Below are 16187 nucleotides of genomic sequence, written 5' to 3' on the forward strand. Positions count from 1 at the left end.
AAATCAGGGCACTCACCAAGCAGCAATATTTCAAGTGCTTTTTATTCCATCACAGTCAAATTGTAGTAAGCCAATTTGACTGTGATGGAATAAAAAGCACTTCAAATATTGCTGCTTGGTGAATGCCCTGATTTCAATTTTTTTGTATGTATGTATATATAATATATATATATATATATATATATATATATAAATATCTATATATAGTGTGTGTATATAATTTTGATATAACTCAGTAAAATAACACAATAATACACAATGGGGACCATTTCTCAATGAGTTTTAGCTATTCAAAACAGTAACAGCCAATGGCTATGAGGGTAGACAAACACGATCATTCACGTCGTAATAAACTGGGAATTACATTACAACTAGGAAAGAAGGAATTAGCAGCAGCACGCAGCGCAGGGGGAGGAGAAGATTATAGATCAGAGAGATACAAAAAACAAGGGCTTGGCAGTCGCTTTGCACCAATGGCGACTCTATGATGCATTGCTAACTAATTTTGCTGAGGGCCGTTAAGTCCTCCAGTACCTAGTCCAATCAGAACGCTTTGCCCTACGCCCAAGCGTTCGGTAGGCGTGGCCTTGTGCATCACGTGGTTCTAGAATCGTGGTCGGACGTTTGCGCATGCGCTCGATGCTGTGACTTGAGACGCAGAGACCTTCAATTGGGGACAGGTGACCGGGGCCGGGGTCGTGTGTGCTGAGCAGCCTGTGTGTATGCGTATGTGTGTGTGTGTAGTACAGGCAGGATGTTGTGGCAGACAAGCTGCTAGATAGCTGTAGGAGACATGGGTGTGAGAGAGTTATTATTGTAAGCACTATATAGGGGAGTATGTGTATGGGGAGGTCATCCTCATCCTTATCGTCATCATCATACTATGGCACAGTGATATGTAAGGTGTTTAAGTGTGTATATTGGGAGGGGACCATTATACAGCACTGTGACATGCCCAATAATATAGGGTATATATACATGTGGGGAGGGACCATCATACAGCACAGTGATATAGGGTATATAATTGTGGGGAGGGGACCAGATTATATAGCATTGTGATATCGGGTATATACATGTGGGGAGGGGACCATCATACAGCACAGTGTTATATATACATGTGGGGAGGGACCCTTAGCAGCACAGGTATATATATATATATATATATGCTGGGTGCGGTCCGGCACTCTCCCCTCTCCAAACACTGGACCTCGGTGCCCTCCAAACAATCAGAGTAGATAGAGCAATAATTGGCGGCACTCCAAGGATTTTCAAAAAAGACTTTTAGTGATGGATATAGACACCAACGTTTCGGGGCTCTGGCGCCCCTTTGTCAAGGTAGGTAAAATTCACTGTATTTTACCCACCTTGACAAAGGGGCGCCAGAGCCCCGAAACGTTGGTGTCTATATCCATCACTAAAAGTCTTTTTTGAAAATCCTTGGAGTGCCGCCTATTATTGCTCTATCTATCTATCTATCTATCTATCTATCTATCTATCTATCTATCTATCTATCTATATATGTGGGGTGGGGACCATTATACAGCATTGTGATACGGTATATTCATGTGTGTTGGGGGGTTTATGGTTTAGCACACGACAGTCAAAATCCCGACTGCCCGGACTCAGACAGCAGGGGGAGTGCAACGAAGCCCCTTGCGGGCTCACCACGCCGTGGGCACAGTGGTTCACTATGCTCACCACCTATTCTATTCTTCCTCTAGGGAGAATAGTCGGTGGCTGTCGGAACCCCAAGTGTCGGGGTTTTAACAGTCGGGATTCCGATGTCGGTGTCTAAATCCTGACTGTCTTGTCAGCCATCTTGCACCCCATGTTGGTAGGGGACCATTATACAGCACGGATATAGGGTATATACAGTACACGTGGGGAAGGGACTATTATACAGCACACAGGGTATATACATGTGGGGAAGGGACCATTATACAGCACGGTGTTATAGGGTATATACATGTGGGGAAGGGACCATTATACGGGTGCCGGACAGCTCCCCGACAGTCGGGATTCCGACAGTCATTACTCCGATGTCGGAATCCCGACTGTCGGTGAATTATACCACACCCCATTATACAGCACAGTGTTATAGGGTATATACATGTGGGAAAGGGACCATTATACAGCACAGTGTTATAGGGTATATACATGTGGGAAAGGGACCATTATACAGCACAGTGTTATAGGGTATATACATGTGGGGAAGGGCCATTATACAGCATTGTGTTATAGGGTATATACATGTCGGGAGGGGGGCCAGTATACAGCACAGGGATATAGGGTATATACATGTGGGGAGGGGATGTTCATCGTATAGCACATTAATATATGCTGGTGGTCAGAATAAGGAAGTAGGAATCCCGAGGGAAGGAAACCAAACATGGGTTAGATATGTTTACTTAAACAACCCTCCCAACTAGTGTCTAACCCAACCCTCATAACCCATATCTAAAACTTACCGCCCTACAGGCTAATTGTAATGCTTCCTTCTAAGTGCTTAACCCTCTCCAGCTTCAGCCTAATGACCCCCATACACTGGGCTGATTTCACCCGATTTCAAAGGATCAGGCTGAGAAATCGGCCAAATCGGATGTGTTTGACATCCCATCGGGTCTGCTGTGCCGTCCTGTGCGCGTTGGTCTGGAGTCGGAGGTTGGACCTGCTGCAGGTTTGACCTCCGACGTGTATTCCCTCTCAAGGGTGGGGAATGCGGTCGCATGCAATACATCGCATGTCAAAGGAACACATACGATCCTACTGCTTGGGAAGGTCCTGGGCGGCTCCAGGGGTATCGGGTGGCTGTACACTGCTGCGAGAAGTTGCAGCAGTGTATGGCCACCTTAAGTCACCCCATAGGGCCTTAACCTTCTTCCCCCTCCATGACCTTATGTAATTACATTTAGTATCCCTGCAGTCGGAATTCTGGTGCCTGCGTCTTCATTGATGTCAGGATTCCGGCACTGGTTTTCTGGAGGCAGCTAGGATGCCAGCATAGTATTGTGGCAATTCTGCCGCCGGGATACCGAACGTGTAACCCTTCAGAAACCGCTTATAGTTTATCAGTCACTCGTGCATGTGAGTGTGGCCAGTCTATTGTGATTTATATGCAAGTGTGAAGCAGATAATGTATGGAACATAAGAGACTATGTAATATATACAGGTCAGATACATGTGGCATATACTGTATGTGATATCAGAGGGACTAGACCTCAGATTGGGTGTTGTGTAGCATATATACAGTTCGGATGGATTGGGATCATTTGGTCTACAGCATGCTGGTCGACAAGCATAAGGTCGACATGGTTCTAGGTCAATAGGTCGACACAAGCATTAGTCGACAGTCAAAAGGTCGACATGTTGGTTTTCACTGTTTTTTTTTAAAACCGAATGTCGACACAGTCGACATGTACATAGTTTCCAGTGCACCGCATCCCCTTGCATCGCTCACTATGTTTCGGACACAGTGCATCGCTACGCTCGGCACACTATGTTGTTCTCCCACCACGCCCTAGTGGATGGTAGGACACATAATACCGCCTGCTGGCTCAAAAAACAGTGAAAAACCCCATGTCCACCTAGACCCATGTCGACCTAACTGTGTTGACCCAATGCTTGTCGACCACCATGCTGTAGACCAAATGACCGTATCCCGGACTGATACATGTGGCACATACTGTATGTAATATCAGAGGTGTGACATGTCATATACATGTAGTATATGGTATACTACCATATTAGGTCGCCAAGAGGAAGGTCGACATGCATTGGGTCGACCACTGAAGGTCGACATGCACCAAGTTTGACACCAAGTTTGCACCAAGTCGGGTTTAGGTCGACAGGGTCATTAGGTCGATACAAGCATTAGGTCGACATGGGGAAGGCCGACAGGCGGTATTTTATGCCGTACCATCCACTTGGGTGTGGTGGGAGAATAAAATAGTGTGCTGAGCGTAGGAGCATTGCGAGTGCATGCGGTGCAACGTTGCAGTGTCCATGTTGACATTCGGGACAAAAACTTAAAAAAAAAACACCATGCCGACCTAATGCTTGTGTCAACCTAATAACCCTGTCGACCTTCTGAGGTGTGGACCTTGATGCATGTTGACCTTCAGTGGTCGACCCAATGCATGTCCACTTGTCTACCCTATGACCCGCACCCGTAGTATATTACAGGTCTGTAGTGTTCATTCTAGCACCCGCCATCTTAGAAAACCCATGCAGTTCCTGTTCCCTGCCCGGGGTGTCGCCGTCTGCTGCGGTGTTTCTGGCACAGGTCTTATTTGCATATTAGTACTGATATACAGACCACACTGTGCTAGAAGCACTCCCCAGCAGACAGCGACACCCCAGGCAGGGAAGAGGAACTGCATGGGTTTTCAAAGATAGCGGGTGCTAGAATGAGCACTAGTCTGATACATTAGGAATAGTCAGGGTATGAGAGGAGCTGGTCCTCAGATTGGGTGTGACATGTCATGTGTAGCATGTATGCAGGTCTGATACGTGTATAATAGACTCGGTGTAATATAAGAGGCTTTTCCTGAGAGTGGGTGTAACGTGTAGGACAGATACAGATGTGTTATCTAACAGAAGAGGCTATTCTCTCATAGTAAGGAGGTTTGTCCATGATAAAGCATCGCATACGTTCTAATGCAGCTGTTGGCAAACCATTACATGGTATAATACACTTGTCATAGAATTGTTTTTCAGTAACTAAAAATATTTGTTTATAATCGAACATGTTACTATAGCAAATATCGGCCATACATGTATCGCTATATATTAGTGAGTGCTCAGAAAAAATTATTTGATGTCCTGTTGGTTTGGGGAAAAAAAGAAAATGTTGGATTAAAAATATCTAAATCCTACAGTAGGCTTGTACACGGCGTGTGTGTGTGTGTGTGTGTGTGTGCGCGCGTATGTATGTGTGTGTGTGTGTATATATGTATATATATATATATATATATATATATATATATATATATATATATATATTATAGCAAATGCTTATTATTGTTTCCCATATTATGTACAAGAGTTGACTGTTTGCAATTGTCCTTTTAAAAAACAGTTCTGGTACTTGTTTCCTAGCACGGCCACAATCGCGGCCATCGGGGGTAATTTTTAGTGGCCTGCGACGCGACCGACGCGATGCCCCCGATTTTTCCATTGAAAACAGTGAAAAATCGGGTCGGTCGCGTCGTGTGCACTTAAAAATGGTCAAATGGTCCAGACGCGATGCCCCCGATTTCCCCATAGGGAACAATGTTAAATGCCTCAATTTACCTGCGATGACCCGATTTCCCATAGGAAACAATGTTAAATGGATGAATTTTACTAAATCAGCATAGGGAACAATGGTAAATGGGCCATTGTCCCCCCAAAAGTAGTTGACGCCACCCTGCGATCAACGTGAACCCGAAGCGTGGCGAGCGCAGCGGTACGCGTCCTCCGATCTTTTCATGCCCTACTATCCACTAGGGCGTGGAGTGAGAATAGAATAGTGTGGCGAGCGCAGCGAGCCCGAAGCGTGGCGAGCGGACGCGGATACCTTCACAGGTAAACGCGTCCCTTCGCGGCCTTCACAGGTATCCGCGTCCCCTCGCGGGGCTCGCTGCGCTCGCCACGCTTCGGGCTCGGTGGCTCGCTGCGCTCGCCACACTATTCTATTCTCACTCCACGCCCTAGTGGATAGTAGGGCATGAAAAGGTCGGAGGACGCGTACCGCCGCCCCTCGCGGGCTCGCTGCGCTCGCCACGCTTCGGGTTCACGTTGATGGCGGGGTGGCGTATAGTACTTTTGGGGGGACATTTTGAGGTTCAGGGGTGTTTTGGGGGGTTTATGGACCATTTAACATTGTTCCCTGCTAAATTGAGGCATTTAACATTGTTCCCTATGGGAAATCGGGGGCATCGCGTCGGGTCCATCGCATACGATTTTTTAGCACGCATGCGATGCGACCGACCGATTTTTTTATCTTGCGATGCACAAGATTAGAATCGGTGTGGCCGTGCTAGGAAACAAGTACCACAGTTCTTTATACTCTAATAATTATGAAGTACATTGCCACTATATTCCTCACAGTGCAATGGTAATAGGAAATGTCTAGAGACACTAAAAGGACCTACACATGGGGAGATTTTGCTGAGCAATGCTGGATCGCTCAGCATGATCGCTTAGTACACAGCGCTGCACATCGATGTGTGCTGATTGATTCGTCAGCATGCTGGATATTTATCGCTGGGCGATAGCGCTGTGCATCGCCCCTACACACGAGTGAAGCAGGGACCTTTTTTAAAGCAGTCTAGTGAGATCGCTTAGAAAATGCCCTGACATCGCCCTGTGTGTCGCCCCTGTTACTAGATCATCTAGTAGAGGAGACCATTTCACATAAACTAAAAAACACTCTGGGTGACTTTGCTCTCAAAGTAGCTGTTTTCACATTGTTAGTGGGTACGGGTCATTGGGTGACCAACTGAAGGTCGATATACATTGGGTCGACGCCTGAAATAGGTAGACAGTCTTAAGGTCAACATGGTTGGAAGCATACGGTGTCCATGTCGAGCTTTTGACTATCGAGCGGGCACTGTTGACCTAATGCTTGCGTCGACCTTCCAACCATGTCTACATCTTAAGCATGTTGACGTATTTCAGTGGTCGCTCCAATGTATGCTGACCTGTACTGTGTCGACCTTAACATCTGTATACCACTTTGAGCTCAAAATCTCCGAGTGTGTATGGTCAGGTGATTCCTCCTACTGTGGGAAGTTTCTCTCAATTAGTCTGGGATATGGGTCATTGGATAGACATGAAGTTGGACATGACTGAAGGTCGGCAAAACCTTCCCCATGTCAACCTAATAATCCTGTCGACTTTCCTGCATGTCGACTTTTCTTGCATGTCGAAATAATGACCGTATCCATAGTATGTTATAATGGACAGTATAGTAAAAACTGTCATATGACTTTTTTTCAGTGCAAATTGGATCACTTGGCTACTGGGACTCTGGTTAAAGGAACATTTTCATAGTGAACCATTGCAGTAAACCTGGCCCGTCACGAGGAGTATGGCTGGTACAGATGCCGTCAGATATGTGTGTAACCTTCTTTTTCTTCTTCCATTCAGAGTCATGGCTGTGCCACCGAACTACGCAGACCTCGGCAAAGCTGCCCGTGATGTGTTCAATAAGGGATACGGTAACTATATACTGTGCATAAACTCCCAGTCTGACATCTGTCAGTTTTATCATAGATAAGACATAATAGGAATTGTTCCAACAATGAAATTGCATAAATAGTACAGATAGTAATTCACCTTATGGTTTGTTGCTTGATTCAGTAGTTTTAATCCCTTTAAGAGAACGCCATTTTTGTACAGTGCTTCCCATACTTCTGCTTTTCAATTAGACAGCCCTGGCAGATCATTAATTGTAGCTAATTGAATTGCCCATAGATAACTGAAGTACTTTGTGCTAGTGAACTTGGGAAGATCATTTATGGTGACGTTTTTGTGTAATAATTTTATGTTCTGGTTATAGGGTTTGGACTAGTGAAGCTGGAGCTAAAGACCAAATCCTCAAGCGGGGTGGTAAGTTACTACAGTGTACCCTCTAAGAATTATTTTATGGCTGTATCCCAGTTGCCAGGGTAACACGGTGACGGATGCTGCTTGTCATTTTGCATCCTGTCTGTAGTATGTTTTTTGGGAACCACTACAATGGTACACGGTTATCAGAGCCTTTTGCTAAAGCGTTCCTGCATGATATTGTATTAGTGATCGCAGATTTGGCTCTATATTTGCTGAAAATCCAAATGATGTTGTGGTGGAGTGCCACTGTTTAACATCTCACCTCGGAGCTGGGTTATTGCCGGGTTGCTGACGTGTCGACCTGGGTCAAGGTGCGGTGCGAAAGCACCAAAGCTTATAACCTGCTTCGACCAATCTGGAAATTGGACCTGGGTTATAAGAAGGGATAAACTCCGGGTCACCCTCTGTATAATGGGCGACCCGGGTTTAATCTGAACGCGCTGGACTCAGCATTTTGATCTGTTTTTTAATATTTCAAGATTTAATCACCAGGCCCTAAAATGTTATATACCCTGTATATTTCTAATCTCAAGTAATAAACACCATCTCGTATATATTTACATTTGTTTAAAGACCTCATAAAAGTAGATGAGCTGAAATATAATATGTGCATATTTTAAAATATCAATTCAATCTTTTATTCATCACATGACATTAGAGTAATATTACGACTTTGTGAGAATTAGATTTCTATTTATGTCTTGAAAGGTAAAAACAGACTTGATGAGGGTGTATATTGTACACACATCTATTCCTGTCCAGTATGTATACACACATGCATAGTATTTGTTTCTGTAATATAACATGGTGTCTTTTGCTCCTTTTCATGCAACTCGGAAAACCTAGATGGTAAGAAAGTGCAAATCCTCAATGTAGAATATTCCTAGAAGGCATTAGTCATAATCGGGGTCACACAGTATCATTTGGAGTCTGCAAAAAAACAAAAACTATTGTCCCAAATATATCTGTAACCCATTCATTCAGTAGTTATAACTTCACTCCATATATTTGTTATTCTCCCATCTGTAATAATTTCTCCCTCCTATTTATCCACACATCCCTACTTATTGCTCATCTTGCAACCAATCATGTATGTGGGTAATAAAGGTAACCTGTGACCATTCACAGTTGGCACTGGCTGAAAAGCTAAGAGCAGCTTAGTCTAAAATCTACCATTTCAAGAGGTTTCCTAATTCATATATTAATTGGAGCTATTCCAATGGATTTTATGATCTTAAAGGGTAACTTCTCTCTCCTTTCCCCAGTTGTAGTACGTAGACTGTTCTCTAGGACTGAATATGTGTTTTATGTGAGCTGGGCTGTTTGTCCTTGGTGGAGCTGACCCCCCTGGCAGATAATGTGGGGAATTGATAAGTTATATTTTTATTTGTAGGAGTTCACAAGCAGCGGCTCCTCAAACACTGATACAGGGAAAGCATCCGGGAACCTGGAGACAAAGTATAAGATGAAGGAGACTGGACTCACTTTCACACAGAAGTGGAACACTGACAATACCTTAGGGACTGAGGTCTCCCTGGAAGACCAGGTAAGTTGGCGTCACTGACCTTGTGGATTAGGTAGACTTTACTTGTGGTCTCTGAATATTAATATGGTTGCCTGCCATTTATCTATACAGTTGGCTAAGGGATTGAAGCTGTCTCTGGATACCACATTCGTACCCAATACTGGGTGAGTGGCACCCCTATGTGTCCCTTGCCATATCATGCCCTATGACTTTTCCACAATTATTGTTCTTCCCCTTGTAATTTTCAATTGTTTTCATTTAAAGAAAAAAGGTTTTTAATAAATTTTTGTGTGTTGACAGTAAAAAGAGCGCCAAACTCAAGACGTCCTATAAGAGAGACTATGCCAACCTAGGCTGTGATATTGACCTTGACCTGGCTGGTCCCACCATACATGGCTGGGGAGTCCTGGGCTACCAAGGCTGGTTGGCTGGCTATCAGATGGCCTTTGACACTTCTAAGTCCAGGCTGGCACAGAACAACTTTGCGCTCGGCTACACGGCAGGAGACTTCCAGCTGCACACAAACGTGTGAGTGTTTAGAATGTTATGGAGTGTGTTAATGAACACTAATGTTCTGGGTTTCTCTGTTGATAATGATTGTTTAATGCTTGTCATGCTTTTTCTTTGCTCAGGAATGACGGCACAGAATTTGGAGGGTCTATCTACCAGAAGGTCAATAAGGACATAGAGACCTCTGTGAGTCTGGCATGGAGTGCAGGCAGTAACAACACTCGTTTTGGCATTGGCGCCAAATACCAGCTGGACTCAAATACCACCATCTCTGTAAGTGCCTACTGTTATCTATGTGTTCTCTTCCCTATGGCCTGCTATTTCTATATTTTTTTTTTTATCTCAGCCCATCATTGCTTTCGCCCGGCAATTAATATCCAGCATGCTGGATAAATCTACTTAATCGGTGGATAGGGCCAGTGTTCCCACCGGAGAACAATGGCCCTGACAGATGGCTCAGCACACAACGTTTACACATTGCGGTGTGCTGAGCAATCTTGCTGGGCATTCTGGGTGATCTAGTATCGCTCAGCACATCTTCCCGTGCGTAAGCCCCATTAGCTTTGGAGAGAGAGAGAAATAAAGGATTAGTCAATAAGATGCCATGTTATAGGCTGCGTTTAGAAAGGACAGGTGCTGATTGGTTGGCACTTTATCTCTCCTGTGTAATCTATCGCCAAAGCTTAGTACTCCGAGGCACCAAGAGTTAATTGCCTCCAGAACATCATGTATGCACTATCTCTGCGGGTGATGGTGACGCAAGGAACCACCATCTAGTCAGATCGCTTAGAAATAGGGCTTCCATCGCCCCGTGTGTATGCCCCATTACAGTTTTTTTTTCTCATATTTATTTTACCTGTAAACAATATAAGTTATTATTCTTATTCCTAGGCCAAAGTCAACAATGCCAGTCTGATTGGAGTGGGCTACACACAGTGTCTGCGGCCTGGTATGTGCTTGATCTATACAATGATCCCCGTTAATATCTCTTATAGCGTATCATGCTCAAAGTTATTTGTCCATTTAAGGCAGGGGTGTCCAAACTTTTTGCGAGGAGGGCCAGATTTGGTGAAGTGTAAATGTGTGGGGGCCGACCATACAGCCTGACATTCTTTGAATCATTAATCACATCAGAATGGTCCCCCACTCTGCCCCCATTCACTCTATGTCCACCAGCCTGCCCCTCCTTCCCTGTATGTCCCCCATTCACTGTATGTTCCCCACTCTGCCCCCATTCACTTTGTCCCCCAGCCTGCCCCTGCTCTGAATGGCCATCACTGCCTCCATTCACTGTATGTCCCCCAGCCTGACCCTCCTTCACTGTATGTCCCCCACTCTGCCCCCTCCCTTCTGTGTATGTTTCCCAGCCCCTTGTGTGAGCCAGAGGAAGGTAGTGTTCCCACTAGGCAGTTTTAGCGCCCTGCACGATTTTTGAAGGGCAAAATGCGCCCTGCCCCGCTAAAACAGCCTGCTGCCTGTCCTGCCGGAGTGCACCGGTGAAGCCCAGCGCCGCCATAGATTGCGGTGCACGGCGCTTTCCCAGCAGCTTGGGGACGTAGTCACGGCCGGGCACGCCCCCTTTGGTGACGCGGCGGCCCGGGCACGCCCCCTTTGGTGATGCGGCGGCCCGGGCGCGCCTCCTTCGGTGACGCGGCGGCCCGGGCACGCCCCCATTTGTGACTCGCCGGCCCGGGCACGCCCCATTTGTGTCGCGGCGGCCCGGGCACGCCCCCATATGTGCCATCGCCGTGCCTGGTCCGCCCCTCCAGCGCCCTGCCCCGTTTGGTTCCTAGAAGGAACACTAGGAAGGAGAGGCAAAGCAGGCACTGCAAGGACAGGAGATGCTCGGGCTCCCGCTGCTGCCCTCCTCCGCTCTGCATGTTACGGGAGCAAGCTTCCCCCTTGCTTCCCCCCTCCCCAAACACTGCTGTCACTGTGATTGTGGAATAGGGTGATATACGATTGCAGCAGCAGGTGTAGGACGCCAAACACATCTGACTGTGGCGGCCGGCACCTCCCCACTGCAGCACACAGTAAGGTAAAGGCGCGTTGACCGGGGCCCCACCTTTAGTGTCCTGTGCTGTGCTCCACATCTGATGCTCTGCCCGCTTCCTGCTGGAGGCTGCGGGCCACTTGAAATGACAGCAGGGGCCGCAATTGGCCCCCGGGCCTGAGTTTGGAACATGCCTGATTTAAGGATTGTGGCTGTTTTATGTTGTTTATATTTGTTTGTTGGGTGATTAGTGAACAGCACCACCTACAGGCCATTATGAAATTGCAGATAAACTCTGATCAGATATCTTAGCAAATTATATTTATTAGTGGCTCAATTATCAAGAGTGTAAAGTTCCACTTTCCTTTTCAACTCCATGACATCAATAGGTTAACTACAGGAGAAATAGAAGTTTTCCTTTTATCTTCCTTTCGCTATCATTCAGAGAAGCACAAAGTTATCCAGCTTGAAAATATGGATCTGAGCTTTACTTACAGGATTGGTACAAGAGTATGGGTCAAGAGCGAAGCATGGCTGCATACAAACATTTAGGAAATTAGAGCAGTATTGCTTGGAATTCAGCATCAAGCCATAACAATTGCAGATTGTCCCCGACAACCAGTCACGATCATTAACCACCAAGATGGAAATGTCAACCGTTATGCAATGGACAGAACATTTATTATCCCACTCTGCAGTGTATTTTGGCAGTAACAAAGCAATCGATATCAAGTCCACCCAAGGAATTGGACCTTATGGGGCCAATACACTTGTGAGATATGGCATGTGATTTAAAAGAATTGCATGTGTCACCCGATGCAATGTGCGGGCCCACTGGTTGAATTATGGTTGATAGATATTATGTGCTGCACATAATATTTATTGATTTGCATGTGTGATAGCATGTGGTTTTTCAACCACATGTGCTCGCAATGCAATCGGTGGCGGTGCTTGTGGCGGCATGACGGCGGAATAATTAGAATTTTTTTTTTTTAAACAGACTGGGTGGCAACTCTGGCTGAGAGATAGAGGCTGTCTGAATGTGTGGCTTCTGATTGGCTGAGAGCTCTCTCAGGGGGCCACCCAGTGTTTTGAAATGCTTTTTTCAAATTCTGCCGCAGGCAAGCCCTCCTGCCTTCGGCACTGTTACACCGCCGCCAACCCTCTTCCAGCACCCGATGTGGCATGTGACATCAGGTGCTGGAAAAAAGCTGTGATGGGAAATTGCATCGTATCCAATTGCACATGTGTATGGGCATCATTCCAATTACTTTACAATGGTATTACACAAGTTTGGATTCCAACAAATAGAGTTGATGTGGAATATTATCAAACGATTACTTTATTTCACATTGGCAGAACAGCAACACAAAGTAATATGAGTTCTGTTTATCCCATAGAACTTTCAACTAATGCATGTGTTCAACATGGAACAGTGGAGGTCATATTGTTGGTTTGCATGGGCTTAGGGAAGGTTTCTGTCTTTATACGGGTCCTTACAGGAATGAGGTTTAATGGTCATTGCTAAAGTGCAAAGGGGTCTCTGTCATTGAGAGCCATTACCTACTACCTTAAACTAGAAAGAATGTGTTTGGGAGGTTAGAAGAATTGTCTTATTGGCCCAGTCCCCTCACCAAGCACCTGCTAATAGGGATGTGAGATCCATTATAAACATTGGTAATACTGATGTTTTTAACATTTTTATAAAACATTGTTTGGTCTTGAACCAGGGGTTCCCAACTTTTTTTTTTTTTTTTTTGAATCATGGTGCCCTAGAGCAGGGATGGGGGGGACCTTTCCCTCCAGCTGTTGTTGAACTATACATTGCAGCATTCCCTGCAGTAGTTTTAACATGGACAAATAGCAAAACTTTAGAAGGGCATGCTGGGATGGGTAGTTCAACAACAGCTGGAGGGCCAAAAGTTCCCCATCCTTGCCCTAGAGCAGTTGTTCCCAGCCCTGGTCCTCAAGTACCCCCAACAGTGCACGTTTTCCAGGTCTCCACACAGAATCACAAGTGACATAATTAGCTCCACCTGTGGATCTTTTAAAATGTGTCTGAATAATGAGTGCACCTGTACACCTGCTGGGTGACCTGGAAACAAGAACTGTTGGGCGGTATTTGGGAACCACTGCCCTAGAGTATCAGAATATTTTTCATGGGAATCCTTGGCAAAAAGTTTTGAAAAATAAACAAATTAAAGTTTTTAGTAAATTGTGTTTATATGTCATCCTTAGGGTGTTATGTTGTGAGGTGCAGAATTTGTTTTGGTTTCTCTACTTGTTCAGATTGGAAGCCACAAATACTGGTTTTGTCTATTACATTGACCGTAAATAATTAGTTTTGATCCTAGACCAACTCGGGGCACCTCTGCAATTGTCCCAAGGCAGCCCAGGGTGTCACTGCACACAGTTTGCGACCACTGTATTTAAACATGAATCTAGTATTAAACAAGATTTATAGTTGATTGAAGTAACTCGGCTATTTAAACACTACATGTAAGTGACTTGAACCCCAAGGGCCTGATTCAATTGTATGGTGCCTGTGCGGCACCCGTGCATGCTCCGCTGGTGGTATTCAAATGCCTAGAGGTTGTGAGCTGAAATGACGAGGAAAGTCACTCATTTGCGCCTGGGGCTTTTCTCATCGATTGATCGGGTTTAGGGACTTTGCACCCTTAAACCTGACCTGAATGGGCGCGATCAGGGCAATACAAAACAGTCAGTGGCCCAATTACACTGATAAATATCACCCTTCTCCTTCAGACACCAGCAAATGCAAAAACACAAACTTTTTTCCAGTTCCCTAAATAGCCATACCACCCGTACTCATGACATTGGCATACTGGCCGTTAATACTACTTCTGTCTTATACTTCTATATATAGTTCACTATTTGCTTGTACTGTTTTACTATTGTGTTTATACTTTGTGCTGTTTAAAAATAGAAAAAGTGTGTGTGTGTGTGTGTGTGTGTGTGTGTGTATGTATGTATGTGTATATATATATATATATATATATATATATATATATATATTTATTTTGTCACCAGTCCCTTGCCCTACCCTCTCTACCAGAGAGATGTATGTAGCAGTGAAGTTGCCCATGGTACCAATCACCTCTGAACTTGCATTTGTCAAGTGCATTCTATAAAATTATGTGTAGCAACTGATTGGTTGCCATGAGCAACTAATCACTGCTTCTTCCATCTACCTCATTGTCTGTTTCTTTTGTGTGTGTTTTAATTTAATTCAGGAAAATAACTGTTAATTCAGACGTGTGACTCCTGTATATATGTTCCGGTTTTGCAGGAGTGAAGCTGACCCTTTCCGCTCTGATCAATGGGAAGAACTTTAGTGCTGGCAGTCACAAGGTGGGGCTGGGCTTTGAGCTGGAAGCGTAATGTAGTGACCGGTCTTGTATGAAGATCCACCAGCCCCAGCCTTTCCTCCCTCCAGAGATGCCCATAGAACAGATGTGATTTCACGAGCACAAGCATGAAATGTAAGAGCAGTGCCAATGTATCACCAGGAGAAGTGCGTTTGAAGATCAGGAGTAGTGTCCTGTGAACGTGGCCGCACCATTGGGGCCACACTAAAGGTCTACAGAGAGGTTACTATGGCCATAGGTCACCGGAGTTTTATTAAGGAAAGATCCATAGATGTTTGCTTGTAAATCTTCTCTGATTAGATCTACACAAATTATTTTCCCCATTCGTGGATTTCTAATCCAGCAACATTGTTATTTCTAAAATCTTCTTTTAGTTGTGTACACACTAAATACTAATATGTCTAGGTGACAGAAAATACTAATAAAAACAAGCCATGTGTTCATAGTCCTACATGTAGCTCTTGTGTGTTTTAATTTGTCTACCAGTAACAAAGACTGTCTGATCTGCAGCCATGAAACCTCAGTCTACTCATACCTTCCCTTCCTCCCTTTCCTTCCCTCCCTCCCTCCCTCCCTCCCTCGGTTCTTTACAAAAATGCATGGTCACATTTGGGGAGGGATTCTTGTAAAATTGGTCTTTGCCATGCTAAAATGAAAGCTTCCGTGATCCGAGTAAATATCAGTCATGTCCGCCAAGTGTCTTCATGGAGTAAATGAATGAGATGTAATAAAGATGGCCTCCTGCACATTAGAAAGTGTAGTTCTCGTGTGTCTAGTTACTAATACATGTTCTAAACTTGACAACTTCAAATATTAATTGCGGATCTACCAATGTCTATATTGTGGCTCTCTTAGCTGCTAATTTGTAATGAGGCTACCAACGGGCGTTCACACTCGGACAGACCGTGGGCCGGGCATAGCTTGCTCTGGCAGGTACACTAATAACTGTGCAAGTTTATGTTAACACTTTGATTAAGCGTTGGGCAAGTAACCTACCTTATAGAATGTAGAGCAGTGTTTCTTAAGCCTGGTACTCGCGTACACCCAACAGTCTTGTTTCCAGGTCATCCAGCAGGTGCACAAGTGAACTCATTATTCAGACATATTAAAGTACCCCAGGTGGAGCTAATGATTTATTTTACTAGGTGATTCATCGCGCCCTACGGGCGCTCTTCAC

At 45.0% G+C, this 16187-nt stretch overlaps 1 protein-coding gene across 1 annotated transcript; it reads left to right on the top strand.

The window, feature by feature from the left end:
- Window positions 1–535: 535 nt before the first annotated feature.
- VDAC3 (voltage dependent anion channel 3) lies at window positions 536–15461 on the top strand. Its single transcript, XM_083184887.1, has 9 exons — window positions 536–680; window positions 7132–7202; window positions 7544–7593; window positions 8987–9139; window positions 9230–9282; window positions 9419–9646; window positions 9751–9901; window positions 10520–10577; window positions 14932–15461. Exons 2-9 carry the CDS (start codon window positions 7136–7138, stop codon window positions 15021–15023), a joined length of 852 nt encoding a protein of 283 aa, XP_083041013.1. The 5' UTR covers window positions 536–680; window positions 7132–7135; the 3' UTR covers window positions 15024–15461.
- Window positions 15462–16187: the final 726 nt, after the last annotated feature.

Source organism: Crinia signifera, chromosome 4 (genome assembly GCF_055691185.1).
Source record: "Crinia signifera chromosome 4, ASM5569118v1, whole genome shotgun sequence".
In the NCBI taxonomy this organism is placed as follows: domain Eukaryota; kingdom Metazoa; phylum Chordata; class Amphibia; order Anura; family Myobatrachidae; genus Crinia; species Crinia signifera.

Bases quoted from the DNA above. Each gene is read 5' to 3' on its own strand.
- VDAC3 (XM_083184887.1), top strand. From the start codon at position 7,136: ATGGCTGTGCCACCGAACTACGCAGACCTCGGCAAAGCTGCCCGTGAT. The intron at 7,203-7,543 runs GTAACTATATAC...TTCTGGTTATAG, and splicing joins TGTGTTCAATAAGGGATACG to GGTTTGGACTAGTGAAGCTG. The intron at 9,140-9,229 runs GTAAGTTGGCGT...TTATCTATACAG, and splicing joins AGGTCTCCCTGGAAGACCAG to TTGGCTAAGGGATTGAAGCT.